This window comes from Vespula vulgaris, chromosome 1 (genome assembly GCF_905475345.1).
Source record: "Vespula vulgaris chromosome 1, iyVesVulg1.1, whole genome shotgun sequence".
Classification (NCBI taxonomy): Eukaryota; Metazoa; Arthropoda; class Insecta; order Hymenoptera; family Vespidae; genus Vespula; species Vespula vulgaris.
This window is the reverse complement of record NC_066586.1, coordinates 15,480,661-15,501,214: the sequence shown is the minus strand read 5'-3', so window position 1 is coordinate 15,501,214 and position 20,554 is coordinate 15,480,661. Positions and strand designations below refer to the sequence as shown.

Below are 20,554 nucleotides of genomic sequence, written 5' to 3'. Positions count from 1 at the left end.
TAAAAAGGTACTCTCTGTGTGTGTGGGTGTGTGTGTGTGTGTGTATATATATATATAAGAAAAAAAAGAAAAAGAAAGAAAAAAAACATAAAAATGTTTGTGATTGACGTTAAGTCATCGGCGAGGATGGTCCATTTGGAAAAATTAAATAACAAACGTGTGCCAGCATCGTACATCGTCAGCTCTCGTAATGGAATTGCAGTCATCTTGCTTTCAAAATATCGACGTGTCATACCGCGGAGTTTTGAAAAAAAATCGTGAGAGAGAGAGAGAGAGAGAGAGAGAGAGAGAGAGAATGGAGTGAAAAAGGGGTGAGTTGGATGAGAATTCAACGGTGTATTTCATCCTTTAACCGGCTGTCCACTACGGCTTGTGTTCTCTCTCTCTCTCTCTCTCTCTCTCTCTCTCTCTCTCTCTCTATCTCTGTCTATCTCTCTCTGTCTATCTCTCTCGCTTTGCGAGCTGACAGCGCATCGCGGTAACCACATATCGAGTTTCGGAGTTTTTCGATTGTCCTTTTTTCCGCTGCGATTCGCGTTACTTCTCTTCCACTCTCTCCAAGTTTGTAAGTACGTACGAGTACATTACATATGTACGTATATATACATATATACATACATACATACATACACACATACGTGTACAAAATGTCGAAATAAGATTTTTTTTAATAAACGTTGTTGTCAACGTTATTCCATCGTGTAAAAGTAAAGAAGAACAAAAGCAAAAGTGAATATTGTACGAAAATCAACGAGAAGTTAACATAAATTTTAACATCATTTTAAAAAATCGTTCGTTTTTATAAATTCGTGATAAAAGATAAATCATAAATTTCACAGACAGGTACAAGATGAAGGGTCAAGAATTATTTTAAAAAATTAACAAATTTCGATCATAAAAAAATTAGATCGTTCGATAATTTATTTTATGATTGTTCCAACTAAACATTATTAACTTAAAAATTTCATATAACATTTATATTGTAACGAATAATATATATACATATATATTTTGTCAGCATTTATAAAAAAGAAGAAACATCCAACACCCTATATACACATTGATATACGTTTTTGCATAGCATGCACATAAAACGTGTGTCTTATCTCAAAAATACGTATGTACATAAGTACTTTTTCCAGACGCGTTCCCTCGAGAGATCCTATCGTCATACTTCTCTCTCTCTCTCTCTCTCTCTCTCTCTCTCTGTCTCTGTCTCTCTCTCTTTGTGTGTCTCTCCCTATCTCTTTCTCTCTCTTTCTATCTCTCTTTGTTTCTCTCCTTGTCTTTCTTTATCGTTCTTATTTTGGCATCTTCTCTTCGAATAGGTAGCACTCGAGATCGACGAGTTACGGATCGACCTATTTTATTCGAAATTCACCCTTTATCCTCTCCTCTTCAACCCCTTCTACCACTACCACCCTACCATTTACTTCTTTCACAAGAAACATCTTCCAGCCAGTGACCTTGAGTATTGGGGACGGGCCAATTTGGCTCTCTTCCATATTCCAAGTGTCTCTCTCTCTCTCTCTTTTCCTCTTCCTCTTTCTTCCCCTCTCTCTCTCTCTCTCTCTCTCTTTCTTTTTTTCTCTTTTTTTCCATTTTGAACATCCTAGCCAAAAGATGCAAAAAGACCGTTTTTTGCACGAAAAATTTTCAGATGTATGAAAAAAAAAACGTTATAACGCCGTCAACATCGATGCTTTTCGAATATTACCCTACGAAATTGAATTATATCTAAGTAGTAGGGAATCGACGTCGTTTATCATGTTAAGAGATGGGAGTTAGTAGGTGTCAGGTAGAGAGAGAGAGAGAGAGAGCTAGGTTAGTCGATATCACAGCTAATTTATAAGAGATAAGAAAAACTTGAACGATTTTGAAAGATTCAAACTCTCGATCAACTTCCAATCGTTCGCATCGATATCGCACGATTCATTCGATTTCTCGAACTTTTATCTCTCCCTTTCTCTCTCTCTCTCTCTCTCTATATATATATATATATATATATATATATATTTATTTATTTATTTATTTATTTATTTTTCTCTTTTCCAATATTTTACTGTAAAAATGGATAAAAAAAGCAAGTGTCTCTTCGTTTCTTTTTCTCCGTGTATATGTATGTATGTGTGTGTATATATGTTTTATTACGTTCAGTCGAAAAATATTATGACGAAGTCGAAAAGAAAAAGAGAGAGAGAGTCGAGTCGTTTCGTTTCGTTTGATTTTCGAATCCTTTGTGATCGAATCAGCACGTAACTCAACTCAAAGGTTTGAAAAATTCTTTAGGTAGAATGAGATAGAGTGTCTAAGTAAAAAGGACAGAGAAAGAGAGAGAGAGAGAGAGAGATAAAGAAATAAAGAAATTTTGATTGAAACAAAGGAAAAAAGTCTTGATCCTTTGAAACAATACAATTCTTTATTTTATTTTTTTATTTCTCTGCTTTTTTCTTCTTTTCTCTTTTTTTTTTTATTTTCATAAAAAGACGAAAAGAGGAAAGATGCAAGAGCAAACGTACATATGTTTCACACAGGTCAACGTTCGACATCGAAGGTATGTTCGATTTAGATTTGGCTTCCCTTTGATCGATCGCACAAAAGAAGAGAAGAAGCAAAAGTTTGAATTGGACCATTGAAAGCTTGCGCGTGGCTACTCACCTTGATTTCGGAATTCGATTTACAGAAAATTCAGGAAAATGAGGAGGAAGAGACGGAAACAGAAAAAGAGAAAGAAAAAAAACGATATTTGGAAGCAAAATTTGTCGAACTTTGAAGTACGAAGACAGATGAGAACGTGCTTGATATTTCGAAGGGTGGGAGAAGGGTAGGGTAGGTGAAATTGATCTTATCAAAATTTTATCCTAGAGTAAAAGGATGATGGAAAATAAAAGAATGAATTTTCTTTCTCGATTCATACGATTCTTTTTTCTTTTTCTCTTTGATAAAATTCTATCGAAGAGATTAAAAGTGGAACATGAACGTTTCGATAAAAGCGTAGTATTAATATTATTTTGTTCGTTTGTTATTGTCATCATTATTAGATAATAGTAATGGTGGTAATATTACTATTATGATTAATTCAATATCTGCTGATAAAACTGTTTTATTTCTTTTGATTCCAAATTTTTCTTTTTTCTTATTTTTACGATTCTATCAGGAAAATATTAAAAGTGAAAAGAACGTTTCAATATAGATATATTATTATTATTGAGTTAATGTTAATAATCCAAAAGCTAAAATTATTTATGATTGCTTTAAACAATAATTAATGATTCAAAAATATGTATGTAAAATAATTGTTTCTTTTTTGACAAAGAAGATCGTAATATTTGGAAATATTCTACAAGCACGACGATAATTCGCAGTATGTTTTTACCCAGGCGCAACGATAACTATGCCGGTGGTTTTATGATTTAGCTGCCTTATGCGGCTACGTTTCACGGTTGCTTATGAGACTTGGGTAGATTGTATCTACCTATACACATGTATACATTTTCGTATATATGTATACCTACATATGTGAAAGATATACCGTGGTTTTCTCACGCCTAGCGAACGTTTATCAAATTGTATTATGCAACGAGCTTGGTTTTCTCGTTTAAAACATTAACGAACGTAGAAGAGCTTTCTTTAATTAATAAAACAAAGAAAAGAGAAAGAGAGAGAGAGAGAGAAGAAAGAATGAAAGAAAGAGAGCAAATTGAACATTATCAATAAAATCCAAAGTTTTCCAATCAAAGAATAAAAGATAATTCGATAATTCATTTCGTTCATTAATTTACTTCGTCAGTTGATTCGAACGAGTTCGCTGAGAGCGTCTAATAAAAAGAAAAGAAAAGAAAAGAAAAGAGGAAAAGGAAATTAGGTATCGTTCGGTAAGAGAGAAAGAAGAAAGAAAAGGAACAAAATAAAAGAAAAGAAAGAAAGAAGCGTTTTAAGAAAGAAAAGTTCGAAGGGTGAAGCTTGATAAAAATTTAAGCTCGTAACGAAGGGAAAAGATGTTCCTGTAAAAGAAGAATCGTCCACACGTCGAGCTCACAAACACCTTTGTCAAACACTGGATAGCAAAGAAAAAGAAAGAAAAAAAAAGAAAGAAAGAAAGAAAGAAAAAGAAAGAAAAATAAGCTGTTCAAAGTCGAGACAGTAGCACCCACCAATGTTCTCTCTTTTGTCATTTTTCTCAAACTGAGACTACTGTGAGTTGACTTCAGAAATAGGTCAGAATTAGAAAGACGAGAAAAACATCCAGTTTGGTCTGCTGCCCTAACTTTAACTTTTACAAGGAGAGTGACTTTTTCTTACACTATCTACAACGTAAAAGTGTCTCATTACCTAAGCTTTCGCTTGGGGTCCTCGTCACGTCGTCTCTTTATCTCTCTTTTTCTTTCCCTCTCTCTCTCTCTCTCTCTCTCTCTCTCTCTCTCTCTCTCTCTCTATCTATCTATCTCTGTTTCTCTCTTTTCGTTTTTCTCTTTCTTTCTCGCTGTATGCATTAAAGTTCTTCCACTTTTGAAAGCCCACTTAACACGCCTTCTCTTTTCTTGACTGTTTCAGCTGAAGGCGTTCTACGTTGATTTCTTGGTACCCTTAGAAACGAACTTGGAGAAAGACACGAAGGTTGTTCAGGTTAGTATATAGACGTTACATATATACGTACGTACATGCATACATACATATAAATATATATATATATATATATATATATATATATATATATATATATATGAATACATATGTATGTATGCACGTTTGCTTGAGAGATTCGTAAGAGAAATAACTGAGAGACTAACTTTTGGCCCTACTGCGTTCCCACGTAGAGCGAACAGAAGAAGTTCCTCCAACAACATAAGACCAGATCTGAGACTTACAGCAAAGCTGCGGCAACTATGAAAAAACAGAGAAAAAAATCAAGGGGTGCTGGCAAAAGTGGACTTGCGATGGATAAAGAATTGAAGAATATGCAGATACTCGAGGAAGAGAAATCGAAACTCGATGCATTTTGTGAGCAAAGTTTAAAAAACGTGAGTGATCTTTCCTTTTTCTTCTTTCTATATTTTTTTATTATTATTTTTAAAAAAAAAACAAAAAGAAAAAAAAATTTTTATCTTTTTTTTTACGTCTTTTCGTTTCCCCTTTCCAGGCTATGACACAAGAGAGAAGAAGGTACGGATTTGTCCTTGAACGACAATGTTCTTTGGCAAAGCATTGCGCCAGCTTTTACGAAGTCGCACTCGCTGCTCTTCATCCATCGGTTGACAAATGGCGCGAAGTTGCAGCCACCAGAGAGTATTTGCCACAATCCGTTGAGGACATGTTCGCTTCGAGACTGAGGGTAAGTTTGCAAGAGAGCGTCGAACGACAGCCTTGCTTCAATTCAACTTCGGTCCTTTCATTTCGAAATTTTCGACAAATAATTATAGATTCAGAATAGGAACGAATGTTATTGGAAATCGAATCGTTTTAGAAAATCATTGTTAACTAACAATAATAAATTAATAATATTGATTCATTATTATTTTCTATAATAGCTATTGTGAACATTATCTAGTGGTAACCATATTATTACGGGATAACAATAATGATTAATAATTGAGTAATATAATAATACATATATATACACACATATATATATATATTATTTAGTAACTGTAAGAAATATTTGTACGTCCACTATCAAAAAATAAAGTATGAAATGAATAATAGCTATTAAAAAATTATAAATAATTCAATATATAGAATAAGTAAAGTATCTAGGTGTCCTTGGTTTCCATCTTCATAATCAATCATTTTTATTATACATTTAATACATTAAATTATGTTTCTTAAAAAAAAAAAAAAAAAAAAAAAAAACGTTTACAAATTAAACGATACGTTAATTTTTAATTAATCGAATTTCCATAAAGTTAATAAAGAAAAAATTTGTTTCTTATCCATCTTAGCAAGTCTCTTTCTGGCCTGAGGACGAGGAAAATGGTGGATCCGAACTAACAATGAGCTCACAATTGAGGAAAACACGAAGCATGGATAGTTCTTGTTTGGAACTTCGTCTTGGTCCACCATCTGGCAACACACCCTCCAGTGCTCATCACGGACCACCACCGCATTTACCAGCTGTGCTTTCCAGAGCACGATCAGAGGCCAATTTGCATGCTTCCACGCTATCTCTCGGTCCAGGTATAAGGAAACTATCTTGTTATATTGTTTTTTTCTTTCTTTTCTTCATTTTTTTTTCATATGATCATTTATAGTGGTAACCATTGAATCTAACGGATAAATAATCGTATACATATTTAATATTACCATTTTATTTTTGTTCATTTTATAAATAAAAAAGTAAGTTTGTTATTCGTTGTAATAATATTAATTACATGTCGACTTTATAAATCGACAACAATTGATAATGATTCGTTATCAATGAAAAGACTTTCCTAAAATGTATTTTATAAGGACAGAAAAAAATTATATTCGATAATTACAGCTGACAAAAGCAATGCTATTCAATTGTCCGGAATGTCGAATAATTTTGAGAATCATAATCAAAATATTTTATTTAAAATAATCCAAGATAATGAACGAACAAATACTGAAGATTGATAATAATCCTGGAGTAACGAATATTTCGGATATCTTTAAAAAAAGAAATTAATTAAAATTGTTTCTATATTGTTTAATTAAAATTTTATTTATTCATTTTCTTTAAACACGTACGCAAAATATTTTATTGCGTTAAAACATTATTAGAAGTATCAGTACGAGGAGGTTGGTGGTATAGATTTCAGCCTTGTAATCGAATTTATAGGGGAGGTCCGAGTAGAAATCTGACGCGCAAGCTTTTAGTACTTTAGTTACGGATTCAGAAGGGATCGAGCATGTATCGATTGCGCTCTATGTAATTTGAATATGCCTTTAACTAAAAGCAAAACGAATGAAAACGTTCTCTCTCTCTCTCTCTCTCTCTCTCTCTCTCTTCTCTGTGTTTCTACGAGTATCATACGTTGATTATTTTTAATTATTGAAAGATAATCAAATTAACCGCACTCGAAATTCCCACAATTTTATTTTTTCACCTTTCTTTTGTTATTATAAATTATTCGAGGTATTACAAAATATGTATACATACATACATATATATTTGTTCAGTGAAAGTTTTACTTTATCAATGAAAAAGATGATTACCTCTCCGAATGACACAATCGACGATATCGACAAAAATTTTCGATTCGATTATAATATATATACGTATCTACTCTCCGATTAACTTCTTTTATTATTATTATTAAAAATCATTCGAGGTACAACAAATCATTCGTTTATTTATTTATTTATTTTTTCTTTCAATTCTTTTTTCCTTCAACGAGAAAGAATATACGTCGCGATACGTGCTCGACGATATTTCGATATTTATTAGCATCCTTAACATTCTTATCAATTTCCAATCGAAATGATTGGACCGAAAATTGTTCTTACTATCGAATCGGAGCGTCAAAGCGCGTACGTTTGCATTCATGCGAACGTAACAAAATGTTGAAGCTCGAACAAGCCAGGAGTGTTCGCTAAACAGTTAGAAGAGGATCGAACGAATACAGAGTAACGTTTACGCGGGTGGACAGCATCATCACCGTCATCATCGACGCGAAGGGAGAAGTATATATATAGCAGAGTAGAAAAGGGGTGGTGAGGGTGGTGGTGAGTGGGATGTTAAAGAGGAGGGGGTAACCATCAGCGAGGGTTGGTATACCCATCGAGTGTCGAGCTCTTTCGGTTGTTATTTGCCCTCGCCGTTCGAGGATTTGCAATTTTTCCACTCGGATCGTAACGAAAAGCGAGAGAAACAGAGATGGAGAGAGAAAGAGAGATAAAGAGAGGGAGATAGAGAAAGAGAGAGATGGGAGGGAGATCATGAAAGCTCGCCGATCGAATTGCCGGCAAACCGACGCGCGAAATCGATCGAAAGCTCGTGACCTCCCTCCTTCATCCTACCCTCCTCTAGCAGCCGCTTTCCCAACCCACTTCGAATGCGTTCTTTTTTTTTTCTTTTTTCTTTTTTTTTTGCCAAGCGACGCACTCGAAATAGCTTGCTAATTTGCGAATATCCGAACGCTCAAGTAGTACCAATGTATATGTATATGTATACCTGCACGCGTATATGTATATACGTATGTACGTACGTACTTGTTTCCTACGCGCCACGCTGGACCATCCCAGCAGGCATTTTTACCCCGTGAAAACTTGCTCACCCCGAGACACCATCACAACTACCGTCTCTTTCATTTCTCTCTCTCTCTCTCTCTCTCTCTCTCTCTCTCTCTCTCTCTCTCTCTCTCTCTCTCTCTCTCTTGTTATTTCGAATTACAATGTTCACTGATTTCGCACACGTTACTCCTACGTAATACTTTTCGATATCGTTTGAATCACAAATCAGTCGATTGTTTGCCAAGTGATTCGACGTTCGAATGATTTTCTACCTACCTGTATTAGTCTACTTCTCTTCTATCAAACCCACTCTCCCTCCAAAACAACCAACCAGTTGGTAATGTTTCGATGTTGCCGAGAAAATACTTACTTTTGTTGATCCTGAGTTAATAGTGAAAAAGAGAGAGAAAGAGAGAGAGAGAGAAATTTTTGAAACGTTATTATTACCTTTCCATTTTCATATTCGTTCGAAAAATACGTCTCGACGTAATTATAATGGCCGCGTAATGTTTATTTTAAGTAAATAAATTCATGGAAAATTAACGAATATTGAAATTAACGTGGATTAAGAAATGCAAGCACGTTGGCGCGATGCGTTTACTCGTAATTCTTTCGCTCCAGTAATTTCACGGTTTCCGACGAGCACATATTCGATATTACACTGACCTTTGAAAATCCTCTTTAACCCGAGCTCGTTTGGAAACACAGACGGCGCGGATAATATTGGAGGGTAGTTTTGAATAGAATCGCGAAGGGAGACAGATATACATATAGATACGGGGGTTGGATTCGGGCTATTCAAAATTGCCGTTTTCCATGTTTTATTTCAAGCTATTCGTGTAGATATCCCAAAGTCGATGATGCATAAATCATTATCCCTCTTATAATCTCATCTACTAACGCGGTACCAGATTTTCGAATTGAAAATCTCGTGTTTCACGAGATTATTTTCCTTCTTTTTTGTTTGTTTATTTTGTTTTGTTTATTTAATCCGTAATCATTTCGAATTTTTCGTAATTTGCATTAAAAAAAGAAGAAACATTTGAATATTCAATATTTTTTTTATGACGAATGAAAAATTTGTAATTCAAAATTCATGAATGATGGTAGCAATAATTATTATTTATCTAGCGTTTTCGGAATCGTACTGTATACAATCGTCCGTTCAGTTTCACAAGGGTGATTTTTGCCGTATCATAATTTCAAAGATGTATTTTCTAAATTATACCAGCAGTTAATCGTTCGGCAGAAGTTTCGGTTGCATCGCGGCTCGTTCATCGTCTTCACCGGGTCTCTATCCACTAGATTTTCAATTATTATAAATCTTCGTATCACACGGAATCTTTAACCCAACGCATATTTCGTTCCGCGTAGTTTCTCTAACCCCTCCTGTACCGTACCATACAATAGCCCATAAATTCGAAACAGGATTCTCTTTCCCCTTTTCTACATCCTATATTCCTTCCCATAACGACATTGACAATGAGAAAGACCCGTTGATAATTCTTTCATGCATGGTTTCATCCTAGATCACCGTGAAGCGGAAAAATATACAAGAAATATTCTTATTTTGCATGGAATTATCATAAAAGTATTATATACATATGCAATGATCATTTTTATCCTTTACGGTTCTTTAACTTCTCACGAAAGTCAAACGAAAATATTTAAAACGTTCTGGTAAAGAAAGAAGAACTCGGGAATAATTAAGTATAATTTATGCAACGATCTCTACCGTTTGAAATTTCTTTGAATTTCATCGTATGAACACAGCAAATATTTACCTTTAAGTTTTAACATCGATACATTAATACGAGCTCACTTTTACATAGAATATTTAAACGAATAACCCAGCATCAAATGCATCGATTCAAAATTACTTAATCCGAAATCAATAATTTCAAAAGAAACGATGGTTTTACTTTCTTAGTAATCGTTAGATCCATTCCCATTATTCTTTGGAATTTCTTGAAATGAAATAATATTCAAAATTGAATCTTTCTTTCTTTTTTCTCTGCTTTCTTTTCTTTTCTTGGGTAATTCCCCGAACACGCAGAACATGGAAAATAGATCTTGCACACAGTGAACGACCAAAGTTGAATGATATTACACGAAGGTTCTTTTTGTGTTTGCAGAGGTTCCGGAAACTCCACCACGACCCAGATCCATGGCTCCGCCGCTTTCTCGTAGCAGCGGGGGAGGAATAGGAGGAGGAGGAGGAGGAGGAGGAGGAGGAGGAGGAGGTGGTGGTGGTGGAGGAGGAGGTGGAGGCGGTAGCGGAGGCGGAGGTGGAGGAGGCAGTAGCAGCGGCAACGGCACAGGACCGATTTCTGGGGGTTGGGGAGATGCACCACTCGCACGAGCACTCTTCGCTTATCTCAGCTCCGGAGAGAATCAGTTGAGCTTTCTCGAGGGTGATCTCATCGCACTGATGGGTGAGTCCTTGCCAATCCGATCAGAGAGAATCCCATTCCACTTTCCCATTCGCAATCGCCATTAATTCGTTGCGATTCTATTCGTGAATTGTCATTGAAATTCTAAAGAACAGGATGTGATTAACGTTAATTGGCAGGATTTCCCTAGTTAGATTTCTTGCAATTGAAACTTTCAAATGGATATTTGAAATTGATATGCGGATCGTTAATCGTTGTTAGGTGATCGTCAAAAGGGCTGGCAATTCGGTGAAAATCTGCGTACGCAAAGTTCAGGATGGTTTCCGCTTGCGTACACCGAAGTTATTATCGACGATAGTTTAGGGTAAGTGTATATAGAATATTTGTGAATTTCGATCAATAATTATAATGATCGATAACGTATCGAGAATTAATGTAATATCTGATATAACATGATGTAAAAAGATCGCCTAGTCATGGTGCAAGCAACGGTAGAACACCGGAACCACAAGCAATTCCACCGTGTAAACCACCACCCTCTCGTCCACCAGTCACACCGAGTAGCATCGACGAGTTATCGAGTGGTCATCATGGTTCTGGAAGCAATAACATGAACAGCAATAGCAATAATAATAACACCAATAGCTGTGGAACACCAACGAATGTCCCTAATAGTAACAGTGCACACAATTTAGCTACTCCTACGGCTCGTCAGTCTAAATCGGTGAGAATAAATGTGTCATACCGAGTCGTATATCACATTTATATATTTCTTTTTTCCTTTTCTTTCTTTCTTTTTACTTGTCCTTATCACTTTTCGATTGAAAGTTAATCTTCGTCATCGATACGATGATAAATTTGTTTCTATTTTCTACCAGATCCGTCCATCGGGTACATTACCAACTGTCTTAGCTGGTGGTCGTAGAGTTCAACCACCTGTCCCACCAATTCCACCACCCCAAGCGGTGACTTCACTTCACAGTAGCAACGATAGTGGATTTTCTAACGAACCACCTGCTCAACCGGATATCGATTATAGCGACGACGAGGCCATGAGGTAAGAAATATTCTATTGTAGATTTCGATTGCACACCGGAGACACACTTTGGGATCTTTCATTCTAACTTACTCGATCGCTATCTCGAAAGATAAAGATATAAGATTTACTATATTAGATTTTAGATTGGAACGCTTCTGCCTGTTTGAATGAGATTAGGCGTAAGGATTGGAAGAGCTTTGTAAGATAGCTGTGGCCCGCATAAAAATTTCTTTTTTTTTTTATTTTTTTTTCATATATATACATACATATATATATATACATATATATTGTTCATCTTTATGTTTTTTTTTTTTAATCGCTATTACTTGGTATTTGGTATATGCTAGAGACACTATAGATCTCTTTATAGCTGCGTTTTTCTGACGTAGCCGTCATTAAGATACTACTCCCCAACTGCCTCGATCGGGCTGATTAAAAAAAAAAAAAAAAAAAAAAAATGTAGGATTAACGATGAGAGGATCGACCCTGCCACCTGCGGTACGTTAACAGAGCCTACGCTTTTCTTTATTTGCTATGACGATATCGTTTTCTCTCGTTATTTGTAGATTCCGCATGCGTTATCGTGGTCGGTGGAACTAAAATCCGACGTGGTGATGGCTCACACTTTTCTTTTGGATCCTATGCTCCGAAACACCAGGACACATCCGACATGATCCCTTCACACACGATCCAAGTTTTTTCTTCTTTTTTTTTTTTCTTTGTTCATCGCATATGCAAGCTGTACAGCGTACCAACGAATCACATTTTCACCTTTTGGCTCTCTTGGTTGTCCTCATCTGCCTCTCATCACGTAGTTTATCTATTATTCTTCTTCTTTTCTCTCTTTCTCTTTCTCTCTCTTTCTCTTTCTCTCTCTTTCTCTTTCTCTTTCTCTCCATCTGCACACTTCTTTTTTTTTTACTCATCCTGAGCCTGAACGATAAAACAGACAACGTCGAAGAAAGCCACGTCCTGAAAGAATCACCGAGTCGTCTGGGAAGCAACAACTTCAACAACAATCGAAGGACGATCAGAAAAGTTCGAACGAGAAGAATTGGGAGAACGATTCGTGGAAGACGATATCGCGGGATGAGAAGAGCTGGCAACTTTATAGAACGGCGATGGACTTGTGGGCAGAGTCTAACGCGAATCAAAACAACGAGAACGACGAGCCAACTTCGGGGAGATATTCCAGTGGTAACCGGCGTTATGATAACACTCAGGATAGACAGAATACTCGTGACTACTCTAATCGTAGTACTTTGGAGAATGGTCAATCTACTACTGGTAAACGGGGTAAGAAAATTCAAGATAAAGTTCAAAAGAACGAATACGATTCCCGTGTACGGCCAAATCCAAATCATCGAAATAAATTTTCTACCGGCGAGGAGTCGTCAACCAGAAACTCTAACAGAAGAAATAACGAACAAACTCAGTCGAGTTTGCGCCGAGAAAATTCTAAGCGCGGTAATAACAAGGAACAAGAGGAAACCGAGGAGGACGAGTTGGATATGGACGACGAAGAAGAGGATACGTATGGTTCTGGTGTTGATTATCAAAAGAAATATTACAACGATAGAATCGATAATCAGGATAGAAATTCGCGTAGAAGTGGTTATCGTTCGTTAGAGAACGACGAGTCGAAATATGAAAACGAAAAGACGTCGTCGAGTCCTTCGTCGGATAGCGACGACGAGAGTACGATAACCGTACCGGAAACAGGTAGGAAGGTTGAACATATCGCACAAAAGTTGGAACAGACGGCGCAGAAGTATGCGCGGGAGCACAGTCCACCGAAATTTATCGAAAGAAGAAACGATTACAAGAGCTTAGAACGTAACAGAGAGGAGAAGCAACTTCAGAATAGTTATGACAGGTACAACAGCAACGAACGTGATAGGAATCGATTGGCTCAGAGATTGGAAAAAGATAGGGATAGATATTTCGATAAGTCTTCGGCAATATCTGGGAAAAGTTCGACCTACGAAAGAGAGAGAACGTTCGAAAAGAATCCCGATAGAAATAGAAACATAGAACGAGCTTCTGGTCGTCGTTTCGAAAGACCTAGACCACCTTCGGAAGAAGCACCCGAAAGGCCAACCGACGTACGTGGTAATTATTTCCGCGATCGTTGTTATTCGGATAAAGAGGAAGCTATTTATGGTGAGACAGGTAGGTTCACCAGAGATCCTATGTCGCTCGACAAGGAACGCGGTTACGAGTCTAACTTCGAGACCAAATTAGAAAGAACTAAAGTAATCGAAAGACACGGTTATCAGACCATGTTAGGACAACAAAGTAATCTTCAACGAATGGAAAGGAACGAACATAACAATAGTCTGGAGAGAAACGACAACAACAATAATACTTTGAAGGACGACAGAAGACCATTGTTACCTCGACAAACGACCGCGGTTGGTCATTTGATTCAAACCGGAAGATCCTTCGAGGTCGACACGAAAAGTCCGAAATTGGTAAAGAGAACTAAATCCTTTTGGAGGTTCCGCAGGGATTCCGACGTTTTAGAGGGTATGGCACTTTGGCAGCATCGTTCTCTCGTTGACATACCGAAAATGATAAAGAAGGAGATGACCGAGGATAAATCTAACACTCTTGAGAAATCAACGAAGAAACGTAGCTCCGATGGTAGTCCAACATCTAGGCGGAGTCTTGAGAAACATGACAGTGACGTTACGTTAACGAACGAACAATCGAGTCAAGAGGAGCCAAAGCCAGCCGAGAGGATTCACGTGCCAGATAAAAACGATTATTTCGAAGACTTTCCAACTCCTGCTGAAAGACCGAAGGTCATCGAAAGATCGGAGTATCGGATGCATCAGGAAGAGAGAGCATACTTCGTTGGTAACGTTTCGAGAAAGGCGATAATCGAGAAGGAACGTAAACGTAGCCTCGAAGCAAAGAGGAACATGATCGTTGCCGAGTTAAAGGAGAACAACGAGGCCAAGAGGAACGAGAGGAGAGGACAGAAGAATTATGCGAATGAGAACGATAATGGTCTAATACGTAGCTTCAGCGAAACCGAGGCTTCCGACGAGGAATCCACTTACAGTTGCATCGTTGTTAAGGATCAAACGGTCGCGGAGAAGACTTTATTACCGAGGACGAAATTAAGGAGAGATTCTGATCGTGAAAGGGACAAGAACGTGTGCGGACCATGGTACGATCTATGGGGTGTCGACTCGTCGGTCAACAACAAGAAAAAAAAGAAGAAGCAGCAATGAGATTCTCTCTTTCGTTTCGTTTCGTTTCGTTTCGTTTAATTTAGTTTAGTTTAGTTTAGTATCGTTTCGTTTCGTTTCGTTTCGTTTGGTATCGTTTTTGTTTCTTTCTTTTTAATTTTATTTTATCCGATTTTTCTTCTTTTCTTGTTTTTTCTTTTTATTTTTTTTTCTTCTTTTTCTTTTTTATTTCCCCCTTACGACGTTCCTTCTCACGCGTACGTTTCAGTTCTTCTTTTATTTTGTTTTTTTTTCTATTTTATTTTATTTTTATTCTAGTTTATTTTATTTTATTTTATTTTATTCTATTTTGTTTTATTTTGTTTTATTGTATTTCGGTTTATCTTTAGTTTTAAACCTATTACAAAACCCCTGACATTATTCCACGTGGTCAGAATTCTCTCGACAATGAATGTACTTTACGATGATAGCTTGTGGCAAATTATCGTCGTTGTCTTGTGTTTGTCCCCTTTTCACTATACGTAAATATCATTTGAAAATCATATATGCTTTTGCTCGATGTTTATCCCTTTTCGTTTCGATACTTGCTCACAGTCCTATGAGAATATTACGTGTTTTTGGTCAAAATCACCGAGGTTGAACCGTGCGAGGACACACAACGTTATGGTTGTTGCTTCACTCGTAACTCTTGTCTCGATCGCTCTCACGGTACAACGACGTTGCTTTAATAAACGTATGCCCTTTTCGCTAGAATTTTGCTTCCGTACGTTTCCGAAACACATGAACGTTATGATTCGTTGTAAGTTTTCCCTCAGTATGTTTCAATGTATCGTCATTTGTATGCCATGCAAATTTGTACCTGCATAAATGCATGTACCTTAGGTTCGACATGTTATCGTTATTATCATCATTATTCTTCTTATTATTATTAATACTTGATATTATTATAATTTTCAATGATACGACTATAATTGAAAGTTTAAAGAATCATTGAGATAATAATTCGATCCTACCTGTCTTCGTCTTTATCCAAATATTTTCTCGAAAAGATCGAATTCCTATCGTATATTATTTTTATATTACATATTGCATTACGTTATCTATAGGGATAGTAATCTCTCTATTTGAAAATCTTACAGGACCAACATATTTGCAACAGTGAAACTACGAAAGACGAAGACTAACGATCGATCCGCTCCAGCTCTCTCATGAGATAAATTATTTCGATAGATCGCTTGAACTCCGAATCAACAGAGAGAACAAATAAAAATGTTTTTTCTTTGCTTTGACAAACGACAGTTCCTTCGCGTTGCCGTTTTCGAAGAGCCGAAGCCGGACATGATAAATAAACGAAAACAAAAAAGAGAGAGAGAGAAGAAAAAAAAATACAGAAGAAACGAAATAATCAAAAGATATTCAACATTAACATGGATGTCCGTCCAACCAGTACGTCCATATTAAAGTCCATTATCGCTAGAAATTGCTATCTTAAAATCAAAAGAAGAACACTCGCCAGGAAAGCTAATCGCAGCTTTTTATCGCAGAAAAGTAGAAAAAAAATAAAAGATAAAAAATTACAAAAAAAATATATAGAAAGAAAGAGAGAGAGAGAGGGAGAGAAAGAGAGAGAGAAGCAAACGCGCACTGCCAATATTTCGAGGGCATTTCCTTTCCAGAGAGACTGACATTTTCATTAAACGATTAGGGACCATCCTAGCGACGTGATCGAAAAAAAAGAATATAACATGATATAGACAAAAACCAAAAAAAAAAACAAAAACAAAAAATAAAAAGAAAAAAAATATTGAAAAATAATATATACCCCGAAGAAAATAAGAAAAAAAAAATAATCACTTCGTTTCGCTGTACCTAACGATTATTTGAAATTATTTCAACCAAGATGGCGACACTTGATGATTTTTTTTTTAATTTCTTATGATCGAGGATAATAATTATATACTGCATACATGTATATACATATATATGTATGTATCTATGTATGTATTTATTTATGTATGTACAGTGTGTCAACAAAATATTCGTACATTTTTTTAGAATCGTATATTATTTTTAAAGTAAGCCAAAAAATTGAAAAAAAAAAAGAAAAAGATCGATCGATATTTCAACGATCTAACTCGTACGAAGATCACTTGATTATTTCATGATACAATGTATCCCCAAATTTACGCGAAGCAATCATATTTACAAAATGCAAAAAAAGAAAAAACTTAATTTTCAATTCTTTATTACATTACTACCAAGATGAAAAAAAAAGGAAAAAAGTAAATAAAACATTTCTTTATGACGGATAAACTTCTTATGACATACATTTGATGTAAAGATTATTATAAAAAAAAAGCTTGAAAGAATTTCGAAGGGTGTTCAAAGAATTTTGTGACCCACTGTACGTCAACTCGTTTATTTTTTTCTCTTTTCTTTTTTCCATCTCTTTTTTTTTCTCTTTCTTTTTATCTTTTTATCTTTTCTCTTTTTTTTTCTTTTTTTTATTTTTCTTGTTGATTCACTTTCAATTTCATTTTACTTTTTGTTTTAATAGTCGCCACGCGTAAAAGTTTTACGTCGAGCTTCGCTTTTACTATACCAACAACCCGAACCCTCCTATCGCTCCCTCTCACCCCTTACCATCATTCCACCCCTGTTTTCCATTCGCGTTTTCCTGGACATCGCATCGTATCGCGTTGCATCGCATCACATCGCATCGCATCGCAACGATAGTTTATTTCCGGATAAGTTAATCCTCGGCGCCAGTCTCGTGTCCTTTGACAACTTCTCATTGCGTTCAACGACGAAACGAAAAACGTTCATTCAGAGATCGTAAACCGTTTTTCACGTACATACACATAAACACACACACACACACAGAGACACAAATGCACATGCAGATGCATGCAACACAAGGCGCGCATCCGCTTTAACGACGAACTCTTAAAAATCTCGCGTTTCTCGAACGTTTCGTCATCTTCGAGAGTCATTTTTATTATTCCTTTCTTTTTTTTCCTATTTTTCTTTTTATTTTTTATTCTTCTTTTCTTTTCTTGTTCGCTTATTCATTCTTCTTTCCAACCAACGAAATTTTACCATTGAATTTCATTCTAGCATTGAAAAGTCTCGACGCCGTCTAACTTTCACTTGTCACTTTTTATTTCTCGCACGAGATAGAACGTCGACGAAGAAAATCCCTTTCTCTCATAGTTCATCCCTTCCTTCTCTCATCGTCTTGTTTAACTTACAGGGAATAAATATTTTTTCTTTTCTTTTTTTTCCTTATCTCTTCTTTTTTTTCTTTTCCCGACAACTTCTAGTTACAACAAAAATTGCTCGGGTTTTGTCAAGTTATTCCTGCCTCGTTTGGATTTTCAAGATCGTATCCTTTTTTTCTCTCCCCTTTTTTATTTTCGAGATCGTTCTAATTTTTCAAATAGAACAATAAATCTGATCATATTTGCATTAATGAATTATCATTCATTAATAGCCAAGAAATATAAGTCACAGCGAGAGTTGAAATATTTTTCGTTCTTACAACTTTTTTAAAAAATTACTTTCGTTTTACTAATTATTTCCCTCTCGTTGGAAGTTCAAAAAAATCGTTTACGTCCCTCTCATCCCCTTTTTTGTTTTTACTAAATAATTTTAATAGTTCGTAGGACAACGAGTTTTATCATATATGTGTATTTATATATATATATTTATATATATATATATTTATATATATATATATATATATATATATATATATCTCATCCATAAATCGTTAATATGAAATAATCAGAATATAAACAATAGAGAGAATCAAAAATGAAAATGATTGAGAAACGTCGTTCGATGCGAGTCAATTGTCCGTTGTATTATCTCGAGGCTGTGGGCTAAGCGGATCGGAAATTATCAACGAAGCATAGTTATCGATCGTCTTTTAAAATCGTGTAATTTAGATTATTATATCGCGTGATACAAGACTGTGGCAAAGTTTTTGAAAGAAAAACAAAAAAATGAAAAAAGACGGACGAAACAGAGAGAGAGAGAGAGAGAGAGAGAGAGAAGAAAGACATTTTTTTCAATAGATCCTTTAACTTTCCAAAGTATCGATCATGATCGAAAAAAACGATCGATACGATTTGGAGACCGAACGATTTTTGCCACACGCACTTGTCCCTCGTACATATACATTACATTCGTCGCGTTTCTTCGAACGCATAATTGTAAATATTTACTCAATCTGCTACATTCCTTCTCAAAGACAATTGTTAGAAAGAAAAATGAAAAAAGAAAAAAAGAGAAAATGGGAAAAAAAAAGGAAGAAAAGAATAATTCCGGTCTTTATTTGTCAAGAATACTCACGTAAAATGAATAAACGTACATATGTAGACACGAACACGGAGAAGATACATAAGTACACGTGTGCGTGTACGTACGTACGCACGTACGCACACATATACACACACATAGAAAACTATACGCATATACAATAATTCAGTACAGCTTTACTGAGTAGAGAAGGAAGATCGAAATGTGTAAATGGTAATTAAAGGGGGATGATTTAAGAAAGAAAGAGAGAAAAAGAAGAAGAAGAAAAAAAAAGGGAAAAAAAAGGATAACAAAAAGGTTTAGGGCAAAAATCTTTTGTAACTGCGTTTATAGATAGGCGCCTCGTATTTAAGAAGTCCAGAAGTAAGGGCAAAATAAATTAAACAAAAAAATGAAAAAGAAAAAAAAAATGCATAAAAAAAGAAATAAATAGAAATATAAGAAGAAGAAGAAGAAGAAGGAGACGAAGAAGAAGAAGAAAGGCAGATGTTAATATATTATAAAATTTACATGTTGCATTATATCGGTGAGAGCAACGTCGGAAACTGGAATTCCCAAGCGAGATTGGTCCATAGGGAAATGAGTGAGAACAAAATAGATGAGAAAGAAGAAGATAGAAGATAAAAGGGAAGATAAAAGAGAAGAATGATCGAAGAAAAAAAAAGGGGTAAAGTGAGAAAGAGATAGAGAGTGAGAGAGGGAGGGAGGGAGGGAGAGAAAGAACATTTCATCAACCGAATTCGCATTTCCGACGATTTTGGGTAGGCTAGGGATTAAAAAAAAAAATTAAATAAATAAATAATAAAATAAAAGGATGAAATTGTTGTAATAAGAACCATGTATACATACATATGCGTTATATATAGATATATATATATATATATATTATTGTTATTATATTCACGTTTTTTGTGCACATTTGGTCAACTTAAAATTTATTTCATCCCTTCAATATAACCTTCGTCCGATTCCTTGATTATTTAGCAAAAATCTGGATCAGTTTTGATCGATCACCAATATGACGAAAGGTTGAGGAAGTTTAGTCGTAAAAATAAAAGAGAGTAGTTAATTTTGATTAACGATCTTTCCGAAAATCTTCTCCGCAGAGAGAAATCTTTCTTATGGGATAAACCATGTTTCTTTTTCTTGTTCCTTATTTTCCAGATCGTATCATTTCCCTTTAACTGAATTAGTTTGTCTGCCTAGCGAAAATCGAAAGCACATATATCCTCCTTTATGAAGTAATCATATTAATAGCTATGTCTGAACCGGATTGACGATATTATAGGCAATCTGCTTGAATAAGGAAGATCAGCATTAGCATATAAGACAAGAACTTATACGTCAATATCTTATGCATATGTATATAATATTGTATATGCTATATGACATACGTGATATGTTGT

At 35.5% G+C, this 20,554-nt stretch overlaps 1 protein-coding gene across 9 annotated transcripts in view; it reads left to right on the top strand.

The window, feature by feature from the left end:
* LOC127061766 (GATA zinc finger domain-containing protein 14-like) overlaps positions 1 to 20,064 on the top strand; it is a 148,947-nt gene extending 128,883 nt beyond the window's left edge. For all 9 annotated transcript variants that reach the window (XM_050989150.1, XM_050989114.1, XM_050989104.1 and 6 more), the window contains 9 exons: positions 4,555 to 4,626; positions 4,818 to 5,021; positions 5,141 to 5,332; positions 5,940 to 6,174; positions 10,329 to 10,628; positions 10,848 to 10,950; positions 11,052 to 11,310; positions 11,465 to 11,643; positions 12,575 to 20,064. In XM_050989150.1, the coding sequence (XP_050845107.1) occupies positions 4,555 to 4,626; positions 4,818 to 5,021; positions 5,141 to 5,332; positions 5,940 to 6,174; positions 10,329 to 10,628; positions 10,848 to 10,950; positions 11,052 to 11,310; positions 11,465 to 11,643; positions 12,575 to 14,867 (3,837 nt within the window). In that variant the 3' untranslated portion in view covers positions 14,868 to 20,064. The remainder of the gene's footprint in view (positions 1 to 4,554; positions 4,627 to 4,817; positions 5,022 to 5,140; positions 5,333 to 5,939; positions 6,175 to 10,328; positions 10,629 to 10,847; positions 10,951 to 11,051; positions 11,311 to 11,464; positions 11,644 to 12,574) is intronic.
* The last annotated feature ends 490 nt before the right edge of the window (positions 20,065 to 20,554 follow it).